Source organism: Puntigrus tetrazona, chromosome 10 (assembly GCF_018831695.1).
Source record: "Puntigrus tetrazona isolate hp1 chromosome 10, ASM1883169v1, whole genome shotgun sequence".
Taxonomy (NCBI): Eukaryota; Metazoa; Chordata; class Actinopteri; order Cypriniformes; family Cyprinidae; genus Puntigrus; species Puntigrus tetrazona.
In genome coordinates, this window is record NC_056708.1 from 2,049,353 (window position 1) to 2,063,374 (window position 14,022).

At 38.7% G+C, this 14,022-nt stretch overlaps 2 protein-coding genes across 9 annotated transcripts in view; one reads left to right on the forward strand and one right to left on the reverse strand.

Annotated features, from left to right (window-relative positions):
• The window catches only part of nln (neurolysin (metallopeptidase M3 family)), an 11,896-nt gene extending 5,191 nt beyond the window's left edge, over window positions 1-6,705 (reverse strand). The window contains exons 1-8 of one of the 7 annotated variants that reach the window (XM_043250255.1): window positions 6,570-6,705; window positions 5,840-6,158; window positions 5,621-5,769; window positions 3,802-3,906; window positions 2,276-2,378; window positions 2,034-2,194; window positions 1,210-1,345; window positions 1-356 (exon numbers count right to left, since the gene is read on the reverse strand). The exon at window positions 1-356 is cut by the window's left edge and continues 11 nt beyond it. In XM_043250255.1, coding sequence (XP_043106190.1) covers window positions 1-356; window positions 1,210-1,345; window positions 2,034-2,194; window positions 2,276-2,378; window positions 3,802-3,906; window positions 5,621-5,769; window positions 5,840-6,134 — 1,305 coding nt within the window. In that variant the 5' untranslated portion in view covers window positions 6,135-6,158; window positions 6,570-6,705. Of the gene's footprint in view, window positions 357-1,209; window positions 1,346-2,033; window positions 2,195-2,275; window positions 2,379-3,801; window positions 3,907-5,620; window positions 5,770-5,839 lie in introns of all 7 variants that reach the window. The other 6 variants (XM_043250254.1, XM_043250256.1, XM_043250252.1 and 3 more) reach the window with 6 other exon arrangements.
• A 1,289-nt stretch (window positions 6,706-7,994) lies between these two features.
• Window positions 7,995-13,343, forward strand: sgtb (small glutamine rich tetratricopeptide repeat co-chaperone beta). 2 transcript variants are annotated; one of them, XM_043250534.1, is made up of 12 exons: window positions 7,995-8,086; window positions 8,796-8,900; window positions 9,899-10,002; window positions 10,094-10,169; window positions 10,347-10,446; window positions 10,517-10,621; window positions 11,335-11,473; window positions 11,660-11,722; window positions 12,109-12,146; window positions 12,536-12,619; window positions 12,730-12,850; window positions 13,215-13,343. In XM_043250534.1, the coding sequence occupies exons 1-11, from the start codon at window positions 8,017-8,019 to the stop codon at window positions 12,839-12,841; spliced, it is 996 nt and encodes a 331-aa protein (XP_043106469.1). In that variant the 5' UTR covers window positions 7,995-8,016; the 3' UTR covers window positions 12,842-12,850; window positions 13,215-13,343. The 2 variants fall into 2 exon arrangements, with proteins under 2 accessions (XP_043106469.1, XP_043106470.1); XM_043250535.1 differs by having other exon boundaries at window positions 8,084-8,202.
• Window positions 13,344-14,022: the final 679 nt, after the last annotated feature.

A 14,022-nucleotide genomic window follows, 5' to 3' on the forward strand; every position in this document is an offset into this window, starting at 1 on the left:
GTCCAAGTAAAACTGTCCGATCTCCTCTCCGGTCACAGAGTCCTGTACAGAGTAGAGTTTGACGCTGTCGTGCCACACGTGAGCGTCCTCCACCTGCTGGAAACTCAGACCCAAGAGATCCTGATAGATGTTTAGCAGGCCCTCGGTCACCACCTCCAGAGGGAAGTACTCGATCAGTTTGTCCTTATCCACCGCAAACTTCACTTGTTCCACCTGGTTCATGTAGTAGGGCATGTCCCACGCGTGGAGCTGTCCATCAAACCCCAAGCCCCGCCTCTCGCAGTCAGCACGTTTGAGTGACAGCAGGTACTGCCGCTCCTGTTCGCCCACTGGTCTCAACCTCTTATACAACTCATCTATTGAGCACCAAAAACAATTAGGTTACATTATTATCACGCAGAAAGGAGCAAAACTGCAGCATACGGCAATGGGCTAAAACACTATGAGCACCTGCCTAATGTTCCTGCTGCTACTTAACTTCAGCGATTTTGTCTCATCAACCAATGTGGTTTTTTATTGGCTGACACTGATGCCTATATCTACAATACTGCTGAAATCAAACAAAAATGTATTGCATTCCCCACCGCTGGCATATTTTTTCATTTGTTATCAATACGAGCGCCATAACATCGTCGTGAAATATAATGTTTGGAGTAACATTTTATTCGCGACGCGTCTGCCATGTTTTCAGCAAAACACACTTGGCGTTTTCAGCTGACAAAAAAACGCTTTGGTGGGCTGACTGCATGAAATCTAGATTATGTGATCAGATTCCAAAAAGTATTTTTTACGATTAGCTTTTCATTAAACTCACAAAGTAATCAGATTATATTACCTAAAATGTGTAATGCAATGGATTACGTTACTAATTGAAATTTTTGTCGTGTCATTTGGAATCAGTAACTGCAGATAATGCACTGAGCACTGTTCGTATATGTATAGTGCATGAGCATCAGTAAAACTGCCCATATTATATCTGTCAATACATGGTAAAAATGAAAAATAAAGAGTCCTAAACGGCGGTGAACGCAACCAATAACCAGGAGGTGGGTCTCTGCAACACCACAGGCAGAAGACAGCATCATAAAACTATCCTGTCACTTTAACAACATGTTGACAAGGGTCACCAAACTGCTACTCCAGACTTAACCTGTGCATGCCTCAACGCAGTAGCTGGTCTTGAAGCAAACAAAAAGAGAAGAAACATACCTAGAAACTGTGCCACATTCTCTGAGTTTTTGGCCATGGTCATTTCCAGGACATAATTGGCATGACTGCTGAAGCCCAGGAGTTTGGCGAGCCTTGCCCGCAACTCAATCAGCTGTTCCAGGATAGAAGTGTTCACCTGGAAACATCGAGCAAACGTTAACGGTGCATCCTACTTTTACGATTCATTTTCATGGCACTTTATTCATTCCAGTTACGCAGAACCTCCAAAGCTTAAAGGTTTCTTCACCCCCAAATCAAAATTGTCTCATTAATCATTTACCCTCATGTCGTTCCAAACCCGTGAAAGCTTTGTTTAAGCTGTTTTTGATGAAACCCGGGAGGCTTGTGACTGCCAAAAAAACGAAATAAATAAAAATAAAGATTTTATTCGATGTTTTGACACGTAACGTCACGGTAGCACCATTTTAGACGGCATCCAACACATTACGTGCACAGTTCTGTGTTAAAATCAATAGTAAGGTACGCTGTTTGTACAAATCAAAGCGGAAATGTACAAGACGTACCTTTCCACAGTGTCTAAAACAGAAACGTTTTGGATGCTTTAAGTTTCCTTTCTTCTACTTTCATAACTTTATGGTTAAACCACTGATGACAGATTGGCCATTCAGACAACGTCTTTATACTTTTCTGCATCCTGACAGTCTCAATTATTCAGCAGTCAATGGGACAGTCACAATTTTTTTTAAATTGTGTTACGAAGCTTTTACAGGTTTGGAACAACATGGGGAATGGCCATTTTGGGTTGGAGCAACCCTTCAACTGAATGCAAAGTCTGATTGAAAGCATGCACGAAATGAACCTACATCTTTGCACCTGCTGTGAAAGGCCATCTCCATCTTCCTCCTGGTTTCGGGAACGTGACATCTTTTCATCAGGGGGAAGTAGTGCGGATAAGCAAGGGTGACTTTGTACCGCCCATCTTCTGTTTTCTCGAGACCGTTCACGTAGCTTTCTGCAAGACCCACTTGAGAACAGAGAGAGGAAAACTGCGTGCAAGATAAATTCACCAAAACAGTTAAGCTATACTATAGATAAACGTGCTTACCAAGCTCTTGATGTGAGAAAAACAGCACCGTGTTTTCTTCATTCAGATTTTGGTTGAAATCAATGGAGAGTTCACTTATTTGCTTCGAGATCGACTTGATTTCCTGAGTAAAAAAAGAGCAACAAAACCAATCACTAACTACATTTTTTACATTTTCATCTGTCATTTTTATCTGTTTGCTCAGTCTTTCCTTTGGCTTTCTGAAGACTTTATGTTGGTAAATGTAAGACTCTTTAAAAAAAAAAAAAAAAGCATTTAATGAATGAATTAAAAGGAATGCATACGGTCTCTCTAAGACTGTAAAGGTCTTATATTAGCAATATTTCAGAGTTTGAAAATACTTGAGAAAGTATTGTACCTTAATATAGATCATAGTATTTTTGTCTGTTTTTCTAAAATTTTCTAAACAAAAGATAGGAAGTCTTTTTTTCTGAGAAATGTATCAAAATAATTTGGGTTTATGATGAAAACAATAAAAAAAAAAAATATATATACCAATGAAAACATAACTCTATTATGCGCCACTGACAAACAGGTGTTCTTCTTTAAAGTTCAAGCTCTCTAAATATTGTTTTAAAATATTTTATCTCTAAATATTTTTATAAAACAAGACTTCATTTCAAATATACCGTCATGGTCAAAATTGTTCACACCCCTGAAATTTTTCCAGAAAATTAAGTATTTCTTTAATTTTCTTTATTTCATTTTTGGAGTTTTGTGTCAATTTAGCTTTTTTGCTTCGTTCCAACAAAGCGAATAGACCTGTGCATAGCAAAACATGTGTTAATGCAATACTTTTCTGTGAGAAATACTTGATTTTCTGGAAAAATTTCAAGGGCGCCAACAATTTTGGCCATGCACCTTGATTTAAATTTTTTTAATATATATATTTTTTTATTTATGTGAATCAAAACAAAATTTGAACAGTACTCCCACATTTTGCACAGTAGTTGACGTCATGCTGAGAGTAAAAAAAAAATCAGTTTGGTCTGCATTTAGTTGTAAAAAAAAAAATGTCTGACTTCCATTTTAAGTTCTTGAAGACAGGAAACAATGTAAAGGCGTAAGACAAACTCAGTGGGGTCAAACTGTGAAATCAATTTAAATATCATCAGTGTGACTGTGAAAATTGAGACCATTATCTGATCTTGACAGAGTGGCAGTACAGAAATAAAAGTGAACCAAGTACAGAACCTTGAGGTACACCACGGGAAGACCCACAGAAACCCTGCAAAGTTATAAATATTTACTTGTTTAAAATGAATAGCTATTTATTCAGATTTACTTTTATCATTTTAATATTATACAATCAAATTATGTACATTTACCATTTAAAATTCATTATTATTATCATTATTGTTATTATCATACATTATTTCACAGATAATGTTTTTTTTTTGTCATTGCTAAATTTTCTTTTTGCAAAAATAAACACTCTTTTCTGCAGGAGGTGGGAGTTAAGCAGCAAGCTTTAATAGTTTGTCCAAACGCATCCACATATACATGTTTGTAGTGAGCAAACCTACTTCTTGTATATCCTTGGACAAGTGCAATCCGTTCCGTTTCCCTAACTTTATGAGTCGTCCCAGGAATCTCTCCGCCTCAGGCGATAAATTGCCGGATTGTTTTTCCTATAAAGATAAAGTGGGAAACGCTGAGGCACGCACTGTGAATGCCTGCAGTTATGTTTACTGCTGCGTCTCTGATATCAGGCCAAACCCACACAAGGCACAACGCTCTACTAGGGTCACATGCTTTCCTGTGAATGGAGTCTCCCACAGGGTCACGACGAGGACAGGCCATAATGTCCTTCAGAAGAAATGGTGCGATCGTTTCTTTACAGCTCAATTAGACAGGCGGTAAAGGCCCCGGAAAGAGGACAGCCTCGTAAAATTGGAGTAGAACGGCATAAAATGGCGAAATACCAAACGGAGATCTCCAATTTAATTTGCAAATCAGCTGTACAGAATTTCTGTTTTGGAAAAAGCCTAAACGGGCTCTGCCAACATAACCAAATGCCTCACTTTATGGGTCACCCAACCTTTTAGGACCCAGATATTAAGTTCTCCAATGATGAGTGCTGACAGAGATTAATGACCTTATGCGACCCCATAGTAATGACCTCCAGTCATAAAACAGCACCACGTACTCATTCAAGACGCTCAACCAATTAAACCACATAATAAAAAATGGGTTTTTAACATTTAAACGACATTGAATGGGGAAGAAATCTCATTCGTTTTATCGAAAAACAATATTCGCTCATCTTTGAGATCCAAATAAAGATATCTTTAATGAAACGTGAGAGATTTCGGTCACTCTATTTAAAGTTTATCACGCTGCAGCTGTGTCCGATATTGCATACTGTCTCACAGGTGCTACTTTTGACTTGAAACTTGAGACTAAATTAAATCAAATATAAAATAAATCAAATAAATGAATAATTAAATTGTCTTCAAAACTAAAGATACCTTTAATTAACCCTGAGAGATCTCTGTGCCTCCATTCTATTACACCAAAAGGTTTTTTTAAAACGTTCTTAATCACATGCTGACCATGTAGTATGAATATGGTTATTATGAATAAAACACGCTCATCCTTTAAGTCCACAGAAAATTAACTGATGTATATGAGGACCAGATACCATTTTATTCACATAGAAAGTTTAGATTTATAGTTTCTATTTTATATGACATTCGAAATTATATTACATTATAAACAATGATCAATGTACATGCATATAGCACATCAAATATGACACACAAGAAACAATGAGATTTATCAAAGTCTTGTTAAGATAGGCTGACGTTATTGCTCTTTTCTGATGCCTTTATGAACTTTTCTGACGAACAGAAATCTCTCTGGTTAAAAAAAAAACATCTTCAATTGTGTACAAAAGTATTATAGGTTTGGAACGACATGATGGTGAGAAAATGAAATGTCACATGAAGAATCATCCAGGAAACGTTCGCATAATGTCGCATAAACGCTGTATATTCAGACATCCTAATCATTTATTTTTTGCAGAGAGAGCACATATTTGGATGGAGGGCTAGAAGTTCCTCTGATAAATCAAGCTGTGGCGATCAAATGGGGGATGTCAAAATAATCTAAATTAAATCAAAAAATAAATCAAAAGCCTATTACAGCTATCTTTTCACTGTACCATAAGTACAATAAATAAAATAAAATTGAATTAAAAATTAAATAAAACAAAAAATAATACGGAAAAAACTGAAATTAAATTAAAAATAAAATAAAACGAAATAAAATGGACAATTACGCAAGAGCTATTTTTTTAAATTAAAAATAGTGAGAATTATTATGTAGTTTAGAGAGGGGTACCTGCAGGGCTATGAGTCTCAGAAACACGTCCGGCCTCATGCTCACTTCCACATCGAAGTCCGACAGGCGTTTGTCAGCCTCGGTGCTCGCCAACCTCACCTCTTTACACGGAGAGACATACTGAGGGAAGTCCAACACGTGGCGTGAAGCTGAAACGGAGCACAGTGTATGAGACAACACCAAAACATCTTGTGTGCGTGCTACAGTCCCGGCCCTCACCGGCATAATCTGCCTTTGCATCTGCAATGACTTGCAGTGTATTCTCCAAGCACACCTTCCCCACGTCCACCGAGCCCACAGCGTCATAGGCTCGTTTTATCCTCTGGATCAGTCTCTGCGTCTGATGTCTGATCTCTTCTGGGGTCAGGTCCCAGCTCAGCTTGTTGTTCTTGTGGGCCGTGCTCGAGCAGCTGTGGGCGGACACGACCGGTCCGTTCTGAAGCGTCATCTCGAGCTTGGATGCAATGACTCTGCTGTGTCTTAAAGAAAGAGCCGGTGACTGACCACCGTGCATTGCGTGGGCGCTTGCCTCTGGTAACTTTAGAAAAGAAAAGCTACACATTACTGTATACATAATACTGAAAGAAGAGAAACCCAAGCGCCGCGCGGGGCTGCGTGCTGTGGATGTTTTCGGCACTAACGATACACACTTTCAGATGTCTTTCAGAATAGGGAATGCGAACCTGATCTGCATGAGCTGCACTTACACTGCTTCACATCTGCAGGTTGCATTGCCTAGTTTTCAGAGAAGCTAATGAGATAACCTGACTAAAACCAGATATGCTCTCGTACTAACGCTTTGTAAGACAAGACCGAGTGAGTCTAGGCGTTTATAGTTTGTCTGTGAGAGCCCAGTGGGGTTCATCCTGTTGGTTGACAGTGCATTAGTAATAACGGAACCACAGCAAAACACAGCGTAAAGTGCGTTAAACAAGAGAATTCACGATACCTTCTAAGAAGTGTCACGGAAATGCCGAGGATAAACATCTCATGCCTTTAGTTTCATACGTGCAACGTGCAAAATGTGGATGCAGGTCCTACCGTCACACTCGAGCGTAAAGCCAATACTACTACTACGATGAAGGCTTGGAGCGTGAATATTAATTACGTAACCTGACGTAATCCAGACAGGGCGATCTGATTGGCTACGCGGTAGACGCTGGTAGGCGGGAGATAGTGAACTGGCCAATTAAAGAATGCGGTGAAAGATCGGTTTAGGGATATTAAACAGATAACGGTGACATCAGTTTTGTCCTCTTGGTTTTCCACGCGAAAAACGACTTCAAAAGAAGGGCACCATTAATTTCAATTTTCAATTTATTTGAAAGTAGGAAACTTCGTTTAAGCGGATTTTTATGAGCTGGTTTGTTTATTGTGTCTTTTTTTTTAAAGCCTGTAACCAAAGGAAAAAGAAATTCCATATATAATAGGGGACACGGACACATATACATAGCCTAATTATTTAATTTTAGCATTTACATAATTGAGAAAATAAATAATATAATAAATACTTAAATCATTAAATATATTGATATTATTATCAATAATATCCAGATTCCAGAAGACCCGTGGCGACGTCTCCAACATCTAAAAATGTCACTTGTGTAAAATAAGGGTGCTGTCAAAAAAAAAATAATAAAATAAAATAATATATATATATATATATATATATATATATATATATATATATATATATATATATATATATATATATATATATATATATACAGAACCCAGTTCTCAATGATACGAAGAAGAGTTTTAAAGCCTTGGAGCTACAGCACCTCAAAGAACAGACAGGGGAGTGTGCATGTAATAGATCCTGGCTCTATAAATAATGACCAAAATTTTAAAATGCACTCCTAAACCAACCAGGGCCTTAAGCCACCTCCTGCTGTTCCCAGTCAAAAGTCATGCAGCTGCATTCTAGACTTCTAATCAATCCATTGAGTAAATGTTGTCAAGGGCAGAACGATTCTGCAGAAGGGACAGTATGTCTCCAAGGACATTCGGCATGACAATTATAAGATATTTTAAAACTAATAATCTTTCCAAGAGGATCATATACAAACTAAATAGCAGAGGGCCGAGCATAGAACCTTGTGGCACACCAGTGGTGCAGAGTCTGGCATGTCATTTCCTACACACACAGCAAATATAAGTACCAAAAACATCATCTCAAAATTAGTAATGACTGGTTAAACCATGTTTTATGGAATAAAAAATATTGTGTTTGTTGATATTTGTGAAAATCAAATCAAATTTCACGACCAATCTATGCAGAAAACCAGTTAATATAAGGCGGTTGAATCAGAGTCAGTTATGAAAATATATATACATAATTTTCATATATAATATTGACTGGAACCGATCGGTTTCCGGCGCAGCTGCGGCGCATGCGCAGTACAGAGCGTCAGTCTGACGCGACGCTGTGTCTGGCGCGAGCGCTGCAGCCTCTTTCTCCAGGTAGGTGGGCGGGGGCGCGCACAGCATCCTCGAGAATATATAATCTTATCGCTATTTTTGCGCCGAATGTGAAACGCGGGGGTCCCGAAGAGCACCGGAGACCGACGCCGGCAGAGGTTTCTCCTTCACTCCGTGAATTAAACTGCGAATGCGTTCAGCCATCGCAGCCTCCCGCGAGCAAACCGAGCAAACCGATGTAAACATCAACCATCTGCGAGGCGCGGGTCACTGTCACACATACCTAGACGAAATTCCGAGTCCTTTGTCAACATTACATCATAAGTGCATCATAAGCGTTTCGGCTCGTGTTATTTATCCACGAATCGCGCTCTATGTGTCACAGCTGCGTGAAACGACGTACTTTGTAATACGCATTTATGCATTTCATCAATATGGCTTTGGTGAGCAGAAGCTTGTGAAGTAACTGAAAGATGAATGTTACGTAATTAACCCCTCAACGACACGACGCGTATAAATGCGCTCGCAATTGAACGTTTGTCAAGTCGGTTTTCCCGGGATGTGCCGACAAGCACGACAGTTCATAAAGCATGTTTTATTGGATATTTGGGAAGTGGAAAAGGCTGTCTCTCCCGGCCTGTCGTTGCATGGTTATCGCTCTTTCAGCTGACCCATCCTCGCCGGGTTTTCCTCTGATGTTCAGTTAAAAAGGAGCTTTTTCAACAAATCTTTCCTCGGGTTTCTTCCCCAGACAAAATGGCAGTGGAAAAGCGCCTGGCATACTCCATCGTTCAGTTCCTCAGAGATCAGACTCACTGTGGCTCGCTGAATTCAGATGAACAGGAAAGTCTGGAAGGTAGGTCGACCTGATGTTTAAAACATAGAGTCAGGGGCCTTTTTTTTTGCTCTGGGACTGGCTGCTGAGATTTTGGTCAGATGAAAGGGACTTTAAACCACCTCAACAAACTCTTTTAATGACATCATCATTATTATAAGAAATATATATGGGCCTGATTTATCAGATTAGCTGCATGGTTTTGGTGGTAACCATTATTTTACTTATATTTGAATTCTTTATGTTTAAAGAAGTACTGTTATAGAAAAGAATATTAATATTTTTATAATCTAACCGCCAATTTCATTTAAAAGTATATTTTATATATATATATATATATATATATATATATATATATATATATATATATATATATATATATATATATATTAAATATGTTAAAGCTTATATATATATATATATATATATATATATATATATATAAATGTACAAAACGGTAACTTTATGATTACAAATGAGTAATTACCATAAAATAAATGATATTATGATATATTTTAAGAACATTTTTAAAAACATGCATTTTATCATAAATGTCAATGCATTCAGCCCGTACACTTTAAGGTACGCTTCACACCATAAAAATGTATATTAAATATTCTAGGGCTGTCAATCCAAAATAAAAGTTTTTGTTTACATAGCATATATATATGTATATATATATATATATATATATATATATATATATATATATATATATATATATATATATATGTGTGTGTGTATATGTGTGTATATATTTTTATGTATATATAAATACACACGTGTGTATTTCAGAAAAGTATGCTCATGCATTTAATCATATCCCAGTAGATCATAACATCACAGTACGACATTTGGCATGCTTTACAGATTACATTTGACTTTATAGTTAGTTTTCATAAAAGTGCCCATTTTTGAGGACACGCCCTCATATGAGCCCAGCAGTGGCACTCTTTCTGGTTGAGAAGTGACCTCTAAATATGAACCATATGATCTATAGCGCTCTCTCCCATCTACAGTTGCGGTGCAGTGCTTGGAGACGACTTTCAAGATCAGCTCCAGCGACTACCACCTCGCCGCCCCTCAGCCGCTGAGAGAGATATTCCTCAACTCCCTCCTCAAAGTAGCCCGACCTGTTTTTCTCTCGTGACTTTCAGTACTGTTTTATATACTGTGCATCAGGCGAGATTCCCTTGTCCGATTGTTGTTTGCAGAACGACATTGTTTCATTACCTGAGACGTTTCCGTCTCCGGAGGACATCGAGAGAGCCGAGCAGCTGAAGAACGAGGGCATGTCACACTTCCCAGCTGTATTTAGACTGAAAATGAATGCACTATGCGTATCTAAACGGCGTCTGTCGTCACATTTGTTCACTGTAACGGTGCAATCAATAACGGGATGATTAACTGATGAACGAGGTGCGTGTATCGTAGCGCTCACACGCTGTTGTCTTTCCACATTATCAGGGAATAACCACATGAAAGAGGAGAATTATAGCAGCGCCGTGGACTGTTACACGAAAGCCATCGAGCTGGACCAAAGAAATGCGGTGTATTACTGTAACAGGTGAGGACGTGTCAGTCGTAGAGACGTGTGTTTTGACGTCTGGTGTTGACTGCTGGGATGCTTCTCTCAGGGCCGCGGCACACAGCAAGCTGGGGAACTACACCGAGGCTACGGGAGACTGCGAGCGAGCCATCGCCATCGACCCGTCCTACAGTAAAGCTTACGGCAGGATGGGGTGAGACTTTTATTATGCTTTTAAAATAGCTAAAGCAAAACTGAAAATATGCAAAACACAAAACATTAGCTTAAATGAAACGCGGAATTGGAGACTGTTTTACAAATAAAATCAAATCGGTTATTTAAATCACTGAAACTGAAATAAAAAATACGAAAGCTAAATATTGAAGTTTGATTAATCGTATCGAAAATAGGTTTTTTGTTTGCATGAATCATGTGTGTACCGTATATGCTTCTAATGAAAATATAAAAAATTATTTCAGAAAAATATGCTTATTCGTATATGATCAAAATTATATGAATATATATTTTCGTGTATTCACAGATACGTTGTATGTGCGTGTATTTAGATATAAATAATAAATACACGCAAATGTTAAGTAAACAACGTTCATATTGGATTTAACGAATTTAATAAAATTAAAATAAACAAAAAAAAATAAGAAAAATACAATTAAAAGTACCAAAACAAATGCTAATTTAAAATATTAGTAAATAACTGCTTATAGAAATAACTGTTTAGAAATAGTAGGTATAGTATAAAAATTTCTAATAGAAACATTAATAAATATAAGCATAAATATTAGATGAAAAATGATGCAATGGCAACTAATGACAAAAAATGTTGCAGTGGTTAGGAACAATTAAAATGAACTGTTAACTGTTTAACTGTACCCAGTATACTACAGTTGTTCATCTTTATTATTCTAGATTGGCCCTGACGTCTATGAGCAAGTACCCCGAGGCGATCTCTTACTTTAATAAAGCTCTGGTGTTAGATCCTGAAAACGACACCTACAAATCCAACCTAAAGATCGCAGAGCAGAAACAAAAAGAAGCATCCAGCCCCGTGAGTAGAAGCTGCTCGCTCGCCAAATCTAGATCGGTGCATTTAAATCTGATCCGTCCCATCAAGACTGTCAGTCTATCTTGGTATTTTATGAATGTATCTTGAGTATCCCAGTTGAGTAATTAAATATGAGAGCTAGCCAGTAATAACTCCTAACATTAGCTTTTACGTGTTGTCTTCCTGCAGACGGCCACAGGACTGGGCTTTGACATGGCCAGCCTCATCAATAACCCCGCTTTCATTAGCATGGTACGCGCAAGTGGTTTTGCATTTCTCTGTTAATAGTATTTATGAAAAGGGTCGTAAATCGGCCCCGCGACCCCTTTCATCCGTCTGGAAAGCATCCCGCGGCGGAGTTAAAGGGCCAGTCGGCTGGAGGCCTTTCTTTTTAGAAAATGGGACACGTTCAGAAAAAGAACTAAGACCTAAATGCACAAAGTAGAAGCTGGCTTTGGATGTGCTTTTAGGTTTAGAGGTTCGGAGCGGCATGCTTCATCATTCTTTCCAAAACAAATCAAGCGGAAGTGTATATATCTACTAAAAATCGGTTTTGATAAGTTTTCAAAATAATAAACGTCGACTGAAAGACTAAATTCGACGTTTATAACCACTGAAACACTCTCTTTTCGCCTCAGGCCGCCAGTGTGATGCAAAACCAGCAGGTGCAGCAACTGTAAGTTTCATCTTTGTGAATTTCTGGGGTATACTTTTATCAATTTAAGGGATAGTTTATCCAAAAAAAACTAAACAGAGAAACATTTGTCACCATTTTCTCTAAGTGCCATTCATAATCAGTAAGACTTTAGCCCTGTAATATATATATATTTAAGCTTGAAAAACTACTTATGGACAAAGTTTAATCCAACACAGATTTTATTTACATTTATTCACTTACAAACATTGATCAACACACATCTTAAACATACTAGCCGCACTTGCTTGAAGTATAAAAAATGAGTTTTGTTTCCAGGCATAATTACAGCGGGTAGCTTTTAATATAGGTCAAGCACACTAAAGAAATCTCATGGCACGGCGTGTTTGTGATTAACTCTCCGAACCCAGCATGTCGGGCATGATGTCTAACGCGGTGGGGGGACCTGCGGCCGGCGTCGGAGGACTATCTGACATATCCAGTCTCATTGAAGCGTGAGCGTCTTCTCTTTGACGTTTGATTGACTTGACATGTGCTACACCAGCGGTTTTAAGAACCAAACGCCGCGCCTTTGAGATGTTCTGTGTGCTGTCGTTTCTCTCAGCGGACAGCAGTTCGCCCAGCAGATCCAGCAGCAGAATCCAGAACTGATCGAGCAGCTGAGGAACCACATCCGGAGTCGCTCTTTCAGCGGCAGCGCTGAGGAACACTCCTGATCCCGGCAGGTCTGAGACGCCCAAAGTGCTCCTATTAAGCCATTTTTAAGGCTCCTGAGCTTTAAAAATGCAAGCCGTGACTTCTTCACGCAAGCCACGGCGCTGCATTTCACTTTAGCCTTTCCGTCAATTTGGTAAAGGTTCATCTTTATCTAATCAGTCCCAGATTGTAGAGGATCATCTCTGTACTTCTTCTTGCTAATGAGCGGTTCGCATCTTCTGGGGTTGCTCTGTACTTCTGCGAACAGTAGCTAGCGATACCTCTTTTGCCGCAAGGCTCTGTACTTTTTACCATTGTCAGATTACCTTCACGCCTCTTGTCAAATGTTCAATTATAAAAACGATGACTCCGTGTCTTTTCCGCTCTGTACAGGATCAGGAACCGAAGGAGGGCAGGTGGAGAGAAGTCGTGAGTGCAATCGTTTTAATCATTCTTCTATCGTAGTCGAAACCCGAAGACGGAGGGCATGGCACTTTATACGGAAGCATCAGACGAGAAGAGGAAAAACACATTTAAAAATCACCTAATACACAGAGAACATTATCTTAATACCCGAGTGAGGTTTCTTTGTGTTTGTCTGTGTAGATAACGTTTCAGTCCTCTCTTTATGAATGTAGCTGGTAACAACACATCAGAGTTGAGTTTATTTTACTAAACGAATGACTGATCATACATTTGTGCCTATTAACTAGATGTGGGGCCATGGTTATTAATATCAAAGGACATTTTTGGGGATAGTTCGGTTCTTAAAAGACGATTCACTCGTGTTGGGCGATCGTGAAGACGGGTGACAGAATTGTAGTTTTTGGGTGAACTATCCCTTTAACGCATACTCTGATTATTTTTACTATATATTCTGTTCGTTTTAGGAACAAGAGACATTTGTGTGTGATAATCACTATATCCGTTTGATTCACCAGTCATGAAATACTGCTACAATAAGCATATTCATAATCTCACCGTTTGCCGTTTTCTTTTGCATGCTCCATAATCTGATATTCGCGGTCAGATGAGTGATCGAAGCTTATGTAATACGCTCATAAAACAGAGCAGTATGATGTTTTTGTCAAAAAATAATGTTAATAAATGTGTCTTGAAATCAATCCCGGGGACGTCGGCGTGGTTGTTGCCCAGAAGAAACGTCTCCTCGCACAGCCTGCTTTCGTACAGGAAGCCTTAG

Bases quoted from the DNA above. Each gene is read 5' to 3' on its own strand.
- sgtb (XM_043250534.1), top strand. From the start codon at position 8,017: ATGCGCAGTACAGAGCGTCAGTCTGACGCGACGCTGTGTCTGGCGCGA. The intron at 10,003-10,093 runs GTAGCCCGACCT...TGTTGTTTGCAG, and splicing joins TCCTCAACTCCCTCCTCAAA to AACGACATTGTTTCATTACC. The intron at 12,147-12,535 runs GTAAGTTTCATC...CTCCGAACCCAG, and splicing joins AACCAGCAGGTGCAGCAACT to CATGTCGGGCATGATGTCTA.